Consider the following 14,873-nt stretch of genomic DNA (forward strand, 5'->3'; position numbering starts at 1 on the left):
GACTGGGGATGACTGGGAGACCGGGGAGGACTCACGTCAGGATCCACAGTGGTAAGAGCCCCAGAACCTCCCGACCCCGGGCTCCTCGCCTCCGCCGTGACCTGCACGGCTCCTCGGGAGGAATCACGTTTCTCCAGCAGAGGAGCGAGTCAGGAAGAGAGAACTGGCCCGCGCAGCGATGTGCTTACTTACGGTTCCCTGGGCTCGGCAGGGACTCGGGCAAACACTCACCTGTACCAAGCACTGATAACAGCGTCATGTACACTAATTCACTTGAGCCTCATACTTTTCCTTTGACGATCTATAATGATTTCCTTTATCACAGGAGGAAGCCAAAGCACAGAAGGGTTGGTGACCCAGGTCAGCAGGCTGTGGTGGAACCAGGTGGGGGAACGAGGATTGGAACCCAGGCAGTCTAGCTCTGGGGCCCTAAACCCAGACTCTGGCCCTCTCTGTGTGACCTCTTGAGGGCAGACCATGGTCATGATCTCAGGGTTTCGAGATCGAGCCCCCAACAGGCCTCTCTGGTCTGCTTCAGGACGCCCAACCCCATCTACACTGGGCCCTGCAGCATGAAGGTCCTGCTTGGGTCTCTGCTTCAAGGACTCACAATAAGGAGCTATCAAAACCAGGAACCTGGCCAAACCAGGGGACAAACTATGGATCTGTCTCATCCAGTCTGGAGAAGAGGAAGCCTGTGAGATCTGAGAAACCAGGGCCAAGGGGAATCCTATGAGCATGGCTTCAGAGCTTCAAGTCCAAAGATTTTTTATCAAATTCCAACAACGTGAGCCAGGAGTTAGAAACACATCATGGGTCATAAATTCAAATGCCTACAAGGGCTAGAAAAGTAATGAAAGTAATGAAAAAAGGGTCAAGGGATCAAACTGGCAAATCAGCCCCATCTAAAGGGGGCACTGCCGCTCGGCTCCTGCCCATTGTGCTCTCAGACACCTGCTATCTTCTAGTTGAGTGCCATCGGCTAACTCAGTTAACATCAAGTCTCAGTTTCTCCATCTGCATAACAGGAAGGAAAATTTGGCTTTATTTCACAGGGTGAAATTTTATGGAGATCAAACATGTTTTCGTACGTAAAAAAATATTTTGTGAGCTGTAACATTACTCTATAAGAACAAACAGGAGGTTGACTGAACATAGATTGTACATCTGTTCCATGGTCTACAAGTTCTGACAGCATTCCTCTGAGGCAGGGCTTAGCATCCCTCTTGTCCAGAAGATGAGAATGCAGGGCGCCTGGGTGGCCCAGTGGGTTAAGTGTCTGCCTTCGGCTCAGGTCATGATCTCAGGGTCCTGGGATCGGCTCCCTGCTCAGTGGGGAGTCTGCTTCTCCCTCTCCCTCTGCCTCTCCCCCTGCTTGTGCTTGTTCTCTCTCTCAAATAAATAAATAATAATCTAAAAAAAAAAAAAAAAAAAAAAAAAAAAAAAGCTGAGAATACCCTTCAAGGAGTGTGCTGACTTACACAAGGCCACAAGCTTGTGCATGATGGAGCCAGATTTAGAATTTAGGTCTGTCTGACTTCTAAGACCAGTCTCTTGCACCAATTGTTTTGCAAAGTGTGGCTTGGGTCCCCCTAGTCATACCAAGATGATTTCAGGTGGGCCCCAGATGAACATTTTTTAAATAGTTCCATAGTTTCTGTTATTTTCCACTTTAGAGGAGGCTTACTGATACTACAAAAGTCCTAAATTTCCCACAGCCAGGCTATAGGAGGCTGAATAATGGCCGCCCAAAGATATAGAGACCTAATCTCTGGAACCTATAGATCTTACCTTGTTTGGGAGAAGGATCTTTGCAGATGTGATTAAGGATGTTGAGATGAGGAAGTCATCCAGGATTATCCTAGTGGGCACTAACTGCCATCACAAATAACCTTATAAGAGAGAGGCAGAGGGAGATTAGGACAGGGTAGAAAACAGGACAAACCTGTGCAACTGTGGAGGCAGACTGGAGTGATGCAGCCACCAGAAGGTGGAAGAGCCTCTGGAGGGAGCGCGGCCCTCTCAACACCTTGATGTTAGCCCAGTAAGACTAATGTTGAGTTTCTGGCTTCTAGAACTATGAGAGAATACATTTCTTTTGTTTTAAGCTACCAGCTTGGTGATAATTTGTTATAGCAGCCACAGGAAACAAACACACAGTTCTACATGGCTTAAAAATTCATGCTCCAGGGGTGCCTGGGTGGTTCAGTCAATTAAGTGTCGGCCTCTTGATTTTGGCTCAGGCCATGATCTCAGGGTTGCAAGCTCAAGCCTCACGTCAGGCTCTCTGCTGGGCATGGAACCTGCTTAAGATTCTCTGTCTTCCTCTCCCTCCGCCCCTCCCCTCCTCTCCCTCTCCCTCTCTTAAAAAGTTTTAAAAAAAATCATGCTCCAAACTAGTACACATGACCCCCCTGTCTCTTGTTAAATAAACTTATTTTAAAATAACTATACGGAAAATAAACGTAAATCTTTGATATACAGAGTACAGAGATTTCCGGAAGCACAGAGTTCCCATAGACTCCTCCCTCAGTCTCTCATGTTGCTAACATCTTACATGACTATGGCAGATTTGTCACAACTAAGAAACCAACTTTGGAACCTTCCTATTAACTAAACTCTACACTTTAGTTGGTTTTCACTAGCTTTCCCACTATGTCCATTTTTTGTTCCAGGGTCCCATCCAAGTTATTACATTACACTTGGTCAACGTGTCTTCTTAGTCTTCTCTGGCCTAGGACAGTTTCTCAGACTTTCCTTCTTTTTCATGACCTTGTCAGTTTTGAGGCATACTGGTCAGATATTTTATAGAGTGCCCCTCAATTTGGGCTTCTCTGGCTCAACTGGGGTTATAGGTTTTGGTGAAGGGTGTCACAGAGGTAAGGTACTTATGACATCATGTCAGGGGTCCACGCTATCAATATGACTTGGTCACCTTCAGTACCTGGCCAAGCTAGTGTTTGCCCAGTTTCTCCCCTGTGAAGTTACTTGGTTTTCCTCTCTTTCTACTCTTTGGAAGAAAGTCACCAAGTGCAGCCCATCCTCAAGGGGGAGAGGGGGAATTAAGCTCCACAGCCTGGAAGGGATAAATTGTTTGGAATGCTTCTATAAGGAAGATGTGTCTCTTCTCATCCATTTATTTATTCAATCATTTCTTTACATCAGTATGGACTCACAGATACTTAGCTTATACTTGGGGCTATAATCCAGTACTGTTATTTCTTTTGTTGCTCAAACTGTTCCAACTTTGGCCATCGGGGGCTCTTTCAGGTTGCCTCTTGAGTCTCTTTGACACTAATTGTTTTGCCTCTTGGTTGTACCAAGATGATTTCAAGTGGAACCCAGATGAGCATTTTTTTTTAAGAGCTGTATATTTACATTATCAGGCTTTGGAAAACATATAACCAGCATCTCAAGTTGATGATTTCACAAATACCATTGAGGACAAGGCTAATGTAGTGATGGTTGTGCTAAGTGAGTCAATTCGCAGAGAGGTATTAAGTCAAAACTGCTATTGATGGTACATGGGTATGGAGGAAGTTGTTAAGCTGATTAGGGAATGACTCAAGTTTGAGAAACTCTGTACTAGGGCAGAAGTAAGCCCCAAATGCAAGCAAATGATAATGACTCTGAGGATTATGAACAGCCTCTCTGGGACACACCCACACACAATCCATTTCCTGGGCCCTGCTGCCAACCAGACCTGTCTCAATGCAGAGGTGTGCTGCTGCTGCTAATGGTGGAGCTGTGCATGCCCAGGAGGGCCAGGAGGGATGGATGCTGCACTGTGTTTGTTTCCCAAGCGAGCTGTGTGGGTGGCTTGCAGCTCAGCACCATTCCCGCTAATGAGCTCGGAGCCTTTGGCCTAACAAACACGTTCTGTGTCACAGGCCTGACATGTGATGTTTCCCAAGGAGAGTGCCAGAAAGCCTCGTTATTTTTACTCTTTTGCCTTGTCTTGTCCTTGATTTCAGACAGACAGGAAGACAAGGTGGAGTCGGCAGTCAGACTGGCTTCTGGCTCAGAGTCTTGTCTGGGGTCTCCGGGCCAGTCCCCCAGCCCCACTGAGGATGCTCAGAATTGAACTGGAGCATTTAGCTTGCCCCACTCTGTACAATCCTGAGCCCTGACCCAGGCTCTGAATCTGCCACCTGGTTGAGCAGTGAAAACCCAGAGGCTCTGGCCTGATCTGAAATAGGAAGCCCTTCAAAAAAGAAGTCTCTTCATTTCCCAGCTTCCAGTCTAAACCTGGGTGGCTGTGGGCTGGTGTGTGCACAGGCCTCTAAACCCTCTACAGGGCCCTCCCAGGGAGCTCTAGAGTCAGATGAGCTGGGTTAGATTTCTAGTTCTTCCCGAGAACAGACAAGTTGCATAGCCTCTCATCTATAAAAGGAAGACAGTAATAGTACCTCCTTCACAGGATTGCTCTGCAAATTAAATGAGACAACCTATGCACAATGCTTTAGCGCTGTGCCTGGCCCATAGTAAGTGCTCAATTAATTCGTTCATTTGTTTAACAATTATTAATGTCTACTGTATGCCAGGCACTGTACTGGGTGCCAGGGACATTGGGGAAAGCAAGAAGAAGAGAAACTAGGGGCGCCTGGGTGGCTCAGTCAGTTGAGCTCCTGCCTTCAGCTCGGTCATGATCCCGAGGTCCTGGGATCGAGCCCGTGTCAGGCTCCCTGCTCTGCGGGAAGCCTGCTTCTCCCTCTCCCTCCGCCCGCTTATGCTTGCACACGCTCTCTCTCTCTCCCTCTCTGAAATAAATAAATAAATAAATAAAAATCTTAAAAAAAAAAAAAAGGAAACTAGAAAATTAATAAATAAGGTGAAGTATATAAAGCCAAGGTTTTTGTACAGGACAGAAATACAGCAATATTCATTATTATTAAAAAATAATGATAAATTGTGATCAATGAATAGAGGAAATAAGTAGGGTAATGCAATGTTACCTGGAAGAAAGCCCTTGAGACAGGGAGATCAGGAAAGGCCCTCTAAAGAAATAATACTGGAACTGAGACCTATGGCATGAGAAGATACTTAGCCTCTCCAAGAGCCAGGTGAAGACCCTTTCAGGTAGCAGGAACGGCTTGTGCGAAGACCCTGAGGTTGAGAAGAGCTTGGAGAGCAGAAGGAATAGTAAGGAGGCTGCGGTGCAATGACAGGGCAGCAGACGATGGTAAGAGGTTTGAATTTCATTCAAAGTGTGATGAAAAACTACTGAAACCTTAAACAAGACAGTAAGAAGACCTGATTTCTGATTAAGAGTTAACTCTGGCTTCTGTAGAGAGAATACATGAAAAGGGAAGAGGAGGAGAAACAGCCAAAACAACATTAAGAGGCTGTTGGTCATCCAGACCAGAGATGCAGATGTTTTGGGGTAGGTTATATATCAGCAGTGTCCTGTGGCTTCCTGGGAGGGTGGGAAGGTTCTACATCTATACTTCTCTGGTAGCCACTAGCACCTATGGCTCTCGAGCCCTTGGAATGTGGCAGGTGCAGCTAAGGAATGAACTTTTAATTTCATGTTATTTTAATTAGAGTTTACATAGCCTCATGTAGCTTCTATGTTGGATAGCAGAGGATACGGGCTGTATGTTAGATATGTTTAGGAGGAAGATGGGACTTGCGATGGCTGGGGGAAGGGGAATGAGAGAAAGAGTAGAATTAAGGAAGATGCCTACATTATCTTTTGGAACTGGGTGGAAGAGCAGGCTCTGGGTAGATATCAAGAGTTTTGTTTTGCACGAGAGGAGTTTAAGCCACTGCTGGAACATTCTAGTTATCAAGTAGAAAGCAGGATGTATACATGTTTGCCATCATCATCATCTTTAGGTTCCAGGGATACTAGCCTGTGGGTTGCTTAGGAGGTAGGAAGCTAAAGCAATCCTGAAAAAGAAAAGAAAAGGGGGAGGCATCATGATTCTGGACTTCAAGCTGTATTACAAAGCTGTAGTCATCAAGACAGTATGGTACCGGCACAAAAACAGACACATAGACCAGTGGAACAGAACAGAAAACTCAGAAATGGACCTACAACTAAATTATCAACTAATCTTCAACAAAGCAGGAAAGAATATCCAATGGAAAAAAGACAGTCTCTTCAACAGATGGTGTTGGGAAAAGTGGACAGCAACATGCAGAAGAATCAAACTGGACCACTTTTTTTTTTTTTTTTAAGATTTTATTTATTTATTTGAGAGAGTGAGCAAGAGGGAGAGAGCATGAGCAGGGGGAGGAGCAGAGGGAGAAGGAGAAGCAGACTCCCCGCTGAGCAGGGAGCCCAATGTGGGACTCGATCCTGGGACTCCAGGATCATGACCTGAGCCGAAGGCAGATGCTTAACCGACTGAGCCACCCAGGCGCCCCAACTGGACCACTTTCTTATACCATACAGAAAAATAAATTCAAAAGGGATGAAAGACCTAAATGTGAGACAAGAAACCATCAAAATCCTTGAGAACACAGACAGCAACCTCTTTGACCTCGGCTATAGCAACTTCTCACTAGACACGTTGCCAGAGGCAAGGGAAACAAAAGCAAAAATGAACTATTGGGACTTCATCAAGATAAAAAGCTTCTGCACAGCGAAGGAAACAATCAATAAAACTAAAAAACAGCCTGTGGAATAGGAGAAGACATTTGTAAATGACATATCTGATAAAGGGTTAGTATCCAAAATCTGTAAGTTTGATAAGTATCAAACTCAACACCCCAAAAAACAAATAATTCAGTCTAAGAAATGGGCAGAAGGGGGTGCCTGGGTGGCTCAGTCGGTTGAGTGTCTGACTCTGTTTTGGCCCAGGTCATGAAATTGAGCCCCATGTCGGGCTCCATGCTCAGTGCAGAGTCTGCTTAAGATTCTCTCTCTCCCCCTCTGTCGGCCCTCCCCAACTCATGTTTGTTCTCTCTCTCAAAGAAATAAATCTTAAAAAAAAAAAAGAAAGAAATGGGCAGAAGACAAGAATAGACATTTTTCCAAAGAAGACACCCAGATGGCTAACAGACACATGAAAAGATGCTCAATATCACTCATCATCAGGGAAATACAAATCAAAATCATGATGAGATACCACCTCACACCTGTCAGAATGGCTAAAATTAACAACACAGGAAGCAACAGGGATGTTGGTGAGGATGCAAAGAAAGGGGAACCCTCTTACACTGTTGGTGGGAATACAAACTGGGAGTTTGTTGGTGCGAATGCAGCCATTCTGGACAACAGTATGGAGGCTCCTCGAAAAATTAAAAATAGAACTACCCTACATTCCAGCAATTGCACTACTAGGTATTTACCCAAAGGATACAAAAATACAGATTTGAAGGGGTACATGCAGCTGGATGTTTATAGCATCATTATCAACAATAGCCAAACTATGGAAAGAGCCCAAGTGTCCATCGACTGATGAACGGATAAAGAAGATGTGTATATGTATACAATGGGATATTACTCAGTCAATGAAATCTTGCTATTTGCAACGATGTGGATGGAGCTAGAGTGTATTATGCTAAGTGAAATAAATCAGTCAGAGAAAGACAAATACCATATGATTTCACTCATATGTGGAATTTAGGAAACAAAACAGATGAACGTGTGGGAAGGGGAAAAAAAAAGAGAGGAGAGGGGGGAGGCAAACCATAAAAGACTCTCAACGATAGAGAACAAACTGAGGGTTGATGGAGGGAGGTGGGTAGGGGATGGGCTACATGGTTGTTGGACATTAAGGAGCGTGCTGGTGATGATGAGCCCTGGGTGTTATATCTAAGTGATGAATCACTAAATTCTACTTCTGGAACCAATATTATACTATATGTTAACTAACTAGAATTTAAATAGAAATTTGGAAGAAAAAATAAAAAAGGAAGCAGGGAGCTCAGAAAGAGGACCAGGAATTCCACACTGAGACTTTCCTTCACCTTGTCCTGGTCAGTGTGCCAACCACCCACCTAGCCAGCCAGCCCTAGTGTTTGAAACCCTTGTGTGATCTGTGGCTCCTCCTTTTCCTCCTCCCTCTTCTCTCCAGGTATGGAGCCCAGTGGCTTTTTTCTTTGCAAAGGTAGAAGCCCACACCTCACCTACTTTCTGCTCCCGTAGCCATTCCTGTGGCCCAGGCCTTGTGGACGAGAGCCCCAGAGCCCCTGGCCTTCTCACCACTCCTCTTCCTGCCTTCCAGCAGAGGGGTCCTTCTGATCGTCAGATTTTCCTCCCAGGAATCTTGTCTGGGTCTGCATCAAGAATCTTAAGCCTGAAAAATGAACTATTGGGACTTCATCAAGATAAAAAGCTTTTGCACAGCAAAGGAAACAGTCAACAAAACCAAAAGATAACTGACAGAATGGGAGAAGATATTTGCAAATGACATATCAGATAAAGGGCTAGTATCCAAAATCTATAAAGAACTTATCAAACTCAACACCCAAAGAACAAATAATGCAATCAAGAAATGGGCAGAAGACATGAACAGACATTTTTCCAAAGAAGACATCCAAATGGCCAACAGACACATGAAAAAATGCTCAACGTCGCTCGGCATCAGGGAAATCCAAATCAAAACCTCAGTGAGATACCACCTCACACCAGTCAGAATGGCTAAAATTAACAAGTCAGGAAACGACAGATGTTGGTGAGGATGCAGAGAAAGGGGAACCCTCCTACACTGTTGGTGGGAATGCAAGCTGGTGCAGACTCTCTGGAAAACAGTATGGAGTTTCCTCAAAAAGTTGAAAATAGAGCTACCCTACAACCCAGCAATTGCACTACTAGGTATTTACCCCAAAGATACAAATATAGGGATCCGAAGGGGTACATGCACCCCAATGTTTATAGCAGCAATGTCCACAATAGCCAAACTATGGAAAGAGCCAAGATGTCCATCAACAGATGAATGCATAAAGAAGATGTGGTATATATATACAATGGAATATTATGCAGCCATAAAAAAAACCCCAAATCTTGCCATTTGCAATGACAAGGATGGAACTAGAGGGTATTATGCTAAGCAAAGTAAGTCAATCAGAGAAAGACATGTATCATATGATCTCACTGATATGAGGAATTCTTAATCTCAGGAAACAAACTGAGGGTTGCTGGAGTGGTGGGGGGGTGGGAGGGATGGGGTGGCTGGGTGATACATTGGGGAGGGTATGTGCTATGGTGAGCGCTGTGAATTGTGTAGAACTGATGAATCACAGACCTGTACCTCTGAAACAAATAATATATTATATGTTAAAAAAAAAAAAAGAAGATAGTAGGAAGGGAAAAATAAAGGCGGGGAAATCAGAGGGGGAGACGAACCACGGGAGACTATGGACTCTGAGAAACAAACTGAGGGTTCTAGAGGGGAGGGGGGGTGGGGCGATGGGTGAGCCCAGTGATGGGTATTAAGGAGGGCACGTATTGAATGGAGCACTGGGTGTTATACACAAACAATGAATCATGGAACACTACATCAAAAACTAATGATGTAATGTATAGTGACTAACATAACATAATAAAATAAAATTAAAAAAAAAAAGAATTTAAAGCCTGGACCAATGCTTTGATCTTTCTTTACATTTCTAAAATGGTATCCAAAGGAAATCAGAAGTCTCCACAAAATTTGAAAATTCACAAGAATATTCATCCCAGCATTCATTACAAAAGCTAGAAGTACAGTTCTCAACGGTATCTCATCTATTAATCACTCTTCCTTGAAACACTTTCTTCTTTTACTTTCAGGATGTCACACTCCTATGATTGTTCTCCTACAGCTCTGGTCACTCCTCAGTCTTGTTTGCTGGTTCCTTCTCATCATCCTGACCTCTACATGTGATAGTGCCCCAAGGCTCAGGGCTCAGTTCTCTCTGCGTACACCCTTGGTTCTCTCATGCAGCCTCATAGTTTTAAAGACATCTGTATACTGATAACTCCCAAATGCCTATGTCCAGCTCAGACTCTCCCCTAAATGCCAGACTCATAAATCCACCTGCCTACTTGACATCTCCACTTGAATGTCAAACAGGCATCCCAAATTTACCATGTCTAAAAGTGAATTCCTGATATTCTCCCCAAAACTTGCTCCTCGTATTATCTCTCCCATCACAGTTAATGGCAATTCCCTCCTTCATTTGCTCAGGCCAAAAGTTTTAGAGTCTTCCTGATTCCTCTCTTGCACATTTCACATCTGGTCTATCAGCAAACCCTGCAGTTTCGATTTTACATTTATCTTAAATTCAACCTTTTTTTTTTTTTCTTTGCCACCTTTGCTGCCCTCATCCTGGGACGAGCACTAGCCTATTTCAACCTGGTTGACTGCAATAGCCTTCTAGCAGGTCTCCCTGCTTCTACCTCTGGCTCCGCTTCATTCAGCTTTTCCTCCATGCTGCAGTTCAAAGCTCTCCAACGGCTCCCATTTCTCCCTTTCTTTCTAAAGCACCGAATTACTTCTTCCCTCCTTCACACTGCGTTTCTTGGCCTAACCTCTACATTCCTGCCTGCTCACACTGCTCCAGCCTCTTTGCTGTTCCCGGGACAGGTCAGGCCTTACGCTTCAGCTCTGGCGCCTGTGCACGGCCTGTGCGCCCCCACCCCCACTGCCGGTAAGGATCTTCCACCGAACACCCCCATGTGTGGCTCATTCCTTCACCTCCTTCAGATTCCTGCTCAAAAGTCACCTGACCACCACCTCAAACATTCCACACTCACACTTCATATTCCCCTTCTCAACTTTTTATTTTTCCATAGCACTTTCGCTATCTGCTTTTTTATGCATTTTAAGGATTATCTGTTTTCCCCAATAGAATGTAAATTTCAAGAGGGCAGAAATTTTCATGCGTTTTTTTTTCTTCACTGCTGCATTCCCAGTGTTTACGTGGCACATAGTAGGTGCTCAATAAATAAATGGTGACTGAATAAAAAATGTAGAGCCTCCTTACCCCAAAATAGGGAAATGAGGGAATCGAGAAATAACGCACGCTCGCTTGTTCAGAAAATCCTGAGGCGGGTAACAATTACCGTTGCAAAAGGTAAGCCAGGAGGACGGCCCCACGTGACGCTTTCCTTGCCCTTCCCCCTTGCCGGAACGTTTCAGTCCCGGAACCTCCGCTCGCGGGTTCCGGCGCGAGGGCACTTCCGGTGCCGCTCTTCTCTCGCCAGCAAAGAGAACTGCCAAGTCAGTTCCGGCAGAGAGCGAGGTGAGAAGCGCAGCGCGGCCGTCTCTCCCGGGGCCCTCCAGGCCCCCCGGCCTCAGGCCGGCGGGTGCACTGGGGGGCCCGGGGACAGGTCGCGGGCTCTGACCCGCAGAGACCCAGCGCCCTCGCCGCAGCCGTCCACCGGCCAGGCGCAGACTGTGAAGCAGCCGCGAGGCTCTCCCCACCCCCACCCCCACTCCCACCCCCACCTTGGCGCCGATGGCGGCGGCATCTCGGAGCCCAGACCTCGCCGGCTGCCCGCTCCCCTGGCCCAACTCTGCGGGCCGTGCGCGCAGCCCCCGCCCAGCCAGCGGGCACGCGGCGCCTTTGGACGTCGGGTGTGGCGGGGCGAGAAGAATGGCGGCCACTCGAATGCCGCGGACGGCCGTTGGGGCCTCCGAGGGCCTGAGAAGGCGGGTCTGCGTGGACGCAAGCTCGACCACCCTTGGGCCTTGGAGCCCCACAGATCTGGGCCCTGGGATGACCTGTCCGTCCCCATTGGACAAAACCTCACCTCCGGAGAACAGTGGACAGAGGCCCTAACGGGCCCGGAAGGTGAGCGAAGCCCCGGGCGACGACGGGCGGAACGGCTAACGAGCCATAGGCGGTTGGTCTTCGTTCTACCAGACGTTGACGTTGGAAGATCGAAATGGGAGAATTACGTACCGCATTTGGCCAATAGGAAGACCACCCTTTGGGAAGATTTACTGGCCGTTTTTAGAAGGCCTGTGTATATAATATGAAAAAGCTGCTCTCAACTTTCCCCCCAACCTTTTAAAAGAAAACTTTTGCCACATCTAGGCCTTCTAGATGTAAAGAGGTTGCCGACATATGATAAAGTAGAGTTAGAAAAATCACACGTCTTGTAAAAGCCTATTTGCTTTTTTAAAAAATCATAGACAAGTAATGTCTTTTGGAAATGACTTTGGAAATGGAATTGTTAGACGACTTCTAGAAGCGACATCAGGAGCGACACACGTCCACGTTTGTTCAGTGGGTAAGAGGACATGAAGTAGACGACCTTGAGGAGGAAGAAAAGAAGGTTCTGTGCCAGACTGGTCATATTTAGAAGACGTTTTCATATAACCATTGTTTTGTGTGTGCATTTTATTCCTCAACTACTGTATATATAGTTGACAATGCTAAGTACTTTTTTGAAATAGCTAGTCTTTCTAGATGTTCTGAAGTGCCTGATACATGTTAACAATAGAGGTAGTAAAAAGACATTCTTGTAAATATCTTTTAACATTCATATGAAATGCTGTTTAATTTGGGGGGAATGGCCAAACCACCTCTTTGAATGGTACACATTGTGTTTGTGCACTGATTCAGAGGAGGAGGGAGGAGAAGGAAGTGCAGAGAGCTCTGCCAGTGTGTTTATAGTGAGGGAAGATAAACCATTGTCCTTTATGTTCCTGCATTTGGTTTTACTTAGCTGTGTATGTATATAGTGTATATACTGGACAAATGAGTCCTAATTTTCAACATCTAGTCTTTCTAGATGTTAAAGAGGTTGCCAGTGTATGACAAAAATAGAATTAGTAAACTAATACATTGTGTGCATTTTGTGTTAAAATTCCTAGAAAGATTGTCTTCTGAAAATTTGAGCATTATAGCCCACTGGGTTGGTGGAGGAAGAAGAGGAGAGAAGGGTTCATCTTAGGCTAGAATGTTCATATTTTGAAGACACTTTCAGATTATAACTGTTACATGTGTGCAGTTTATTCAAGACTGCTGTGTATATAGTGGACACATCAAGTCCTTATTTAAAACATCTAGTCTGTCTAGATGTTTAGAAGTGCCCAACGTATGTTAAATGTAGAGGTAGTAAAATATCGCTTTGTAAATATCTTTTTCCTAAAATTCTAGGAAGTAACTGTCTTGGGGATGGAATTGTTAAACCACCTCTGAGCGGTATACTGTCATGTATCTTTGTTCAGTGGTTTGGAGGAGGTGGAAGGAAAAGAATTGCAAAAGGTAATAGGCTAGTGTGTTCCTGTTTGCACATTTTCAGACAAAACCATTTTTTTGTATGTTCTGTGCATTTTGTTTTGCTGTGTATATAGTGTATATAATGGCCAAGTGAGTCCTACTAGTTTTGCAACATCTAGATGTATATAATCTCTAGATGTTAAAAGAGGTTGCCAGTGTATGACAAAATAGTAAAATTAGCACATTCTGTACACACTGTGTTGAATTTCAAAGGAAAGCTTTTCTGCTGTAAATGGCTTGGATATGAATTTGTTCAACCACCTTTAAGCATTACACATGCCTATACTTGTCTACTGGATTGGTGGTGGAGAGAAGGAAGTGAGGGAATAGTTTAGGCCAAAATGGTGGTCATATTTAGAAGGTACCTCAGATTATACCCATTGTTAGGTGTGTGCAATTTTATTTAGCAGTGCTGTTGTGTACATAGTGGACAAGTACTTATATGAAATATCTAGTCTTTCTAGATATTTAGAAATGCTTGATGTATTTTAAAGTAGAAGTAGAGTCACGCTTGTAAATAGCTTTTAAAAACTGATGGGAAATACTATCTTTGGAAATGGAATTGCTAAACCACCTCTCTGAACAATATACTTGTTCAGTGGTTTGAGGGAGGTGGGAGGGAAGAAATTGCAAAAGATGCTTTGCTAGTGTATGCTAGGAAATTTCAGCTTATCCATTGCCCTATATGTTACGTGCATTTAACTTGACTGTATATATTGTATATATACTGGACAAATAGGTCCTAATTTTATAATATCTAGTCTCTAGATATTGAAGAGGTTGCCAATGTATGACAAAAGTAGAGTTAGTAAACTAACACATTTTGTACACTTTGTGTTAAAATTCATTGAAAGGCTGTCTTCTGAAAAGGACCTTTAGAGATGACATTGTAGTCACATCTAAGTAACACGTGCCTGTCTGCACTCATCCGCTGGGTTGGTGGTAGAGAGTAGTTGTGAGAAATGAAGGGTTCTAGACTAGAATGTTCCCATGCAGAAGACACTTTCAGATATAACCCATTGTTACATGTGTGTAGTTTATTCAACACTACTATGTATATAGTGGACAAACTTAAGTCCTTATTTGAAACATCTAGCCTTTCTAGATGTTTAGAAGTGCACAAAGTATGTTAAAAGTAGAGGTAGTAAAATAACACATTTTGTAGATAATCCTTTTGTTAAAATTCATATGAAATACTGTCTTTTGAAAATGGAATGATCAAAGTGATCAAACCACCTCTCAGAGCAGTACACATTATATGATATTTGTGCTGGTTCAGGGAGGAAGGAGAAGAAAGGGCAAAGGGCTTTATACCAGTATGTTTATAGTTAGGCAGGATTAACCATTGTCCTGTACATCTGCATTTTGTTTTACTTAGCTGTGTATATAGTGTATATAAAGGACAAGTGAGTCCTAATCTACAACATCTAGTCTTTCTAGATGTTAAAGAGGTTGCCAGTGTATGACAAAAATAGAGTAGTAAACTAATACATTGTGTACACTTTGTGTTTAAATTCATAGGAAAGACTATTCTGAAAACAACTAGAGGAAGTGAAATTGTTAAAATCCCCTCTAAGCATTACAGATGCTTATACTTTCCACTAGGTTGATAAGAGATGAGAAGAGGAAGGGTTCTAGGCCAGAATGTTCTTTCAGTGCTACTATATATGTAGTGGGCAAATTTTTAAATAACTCCTTACTTGAAACAT

The 14,873-nt window shown here is 44.1% G+C and overlaps 1 protein-coding gene across 1 annotated transcript; it reads right to left on the reverse strand.

Moving 5' to 3' along the window:
* Nucleotides 1-1,866: 1,866 nt before the first annotated feature.
* On the reverse strand, nt 1,867-14,873 carry LOC116641920. The gene is made up of 3 exons (XM_032419932.1): nt 14,865-14,873; nt 10,997-11,711; nt 1,867-1,892 (listed from the first exon to the last, which is right to left on the reverse strand). The coding sequence occupies exons 1-3, from the start codon at nt 14,871-14,873 to the stop codon at nt 1,882-1,884; spliced, it is 735 nt and encodes a 244-aa protein (XP_032275823.1). The 3' UTR covers nt 1,867-1,881.

This window comes from Phoca vitulina, unplaced genomic scaffold, assembly GCF_004348235.1.
Source record: "Phoca vitulina isolate PV1807 unplaced genomic scaffold, GSC_HSeal_1.0 scaffold22, whole genome shotgun sequence".
Classification (NCBI taxonomy): Eukaryota; Metazoa; Chordata; class Mammalia; order Carnivora; family Phocidae; genus Phoca; species Phoca vitulina.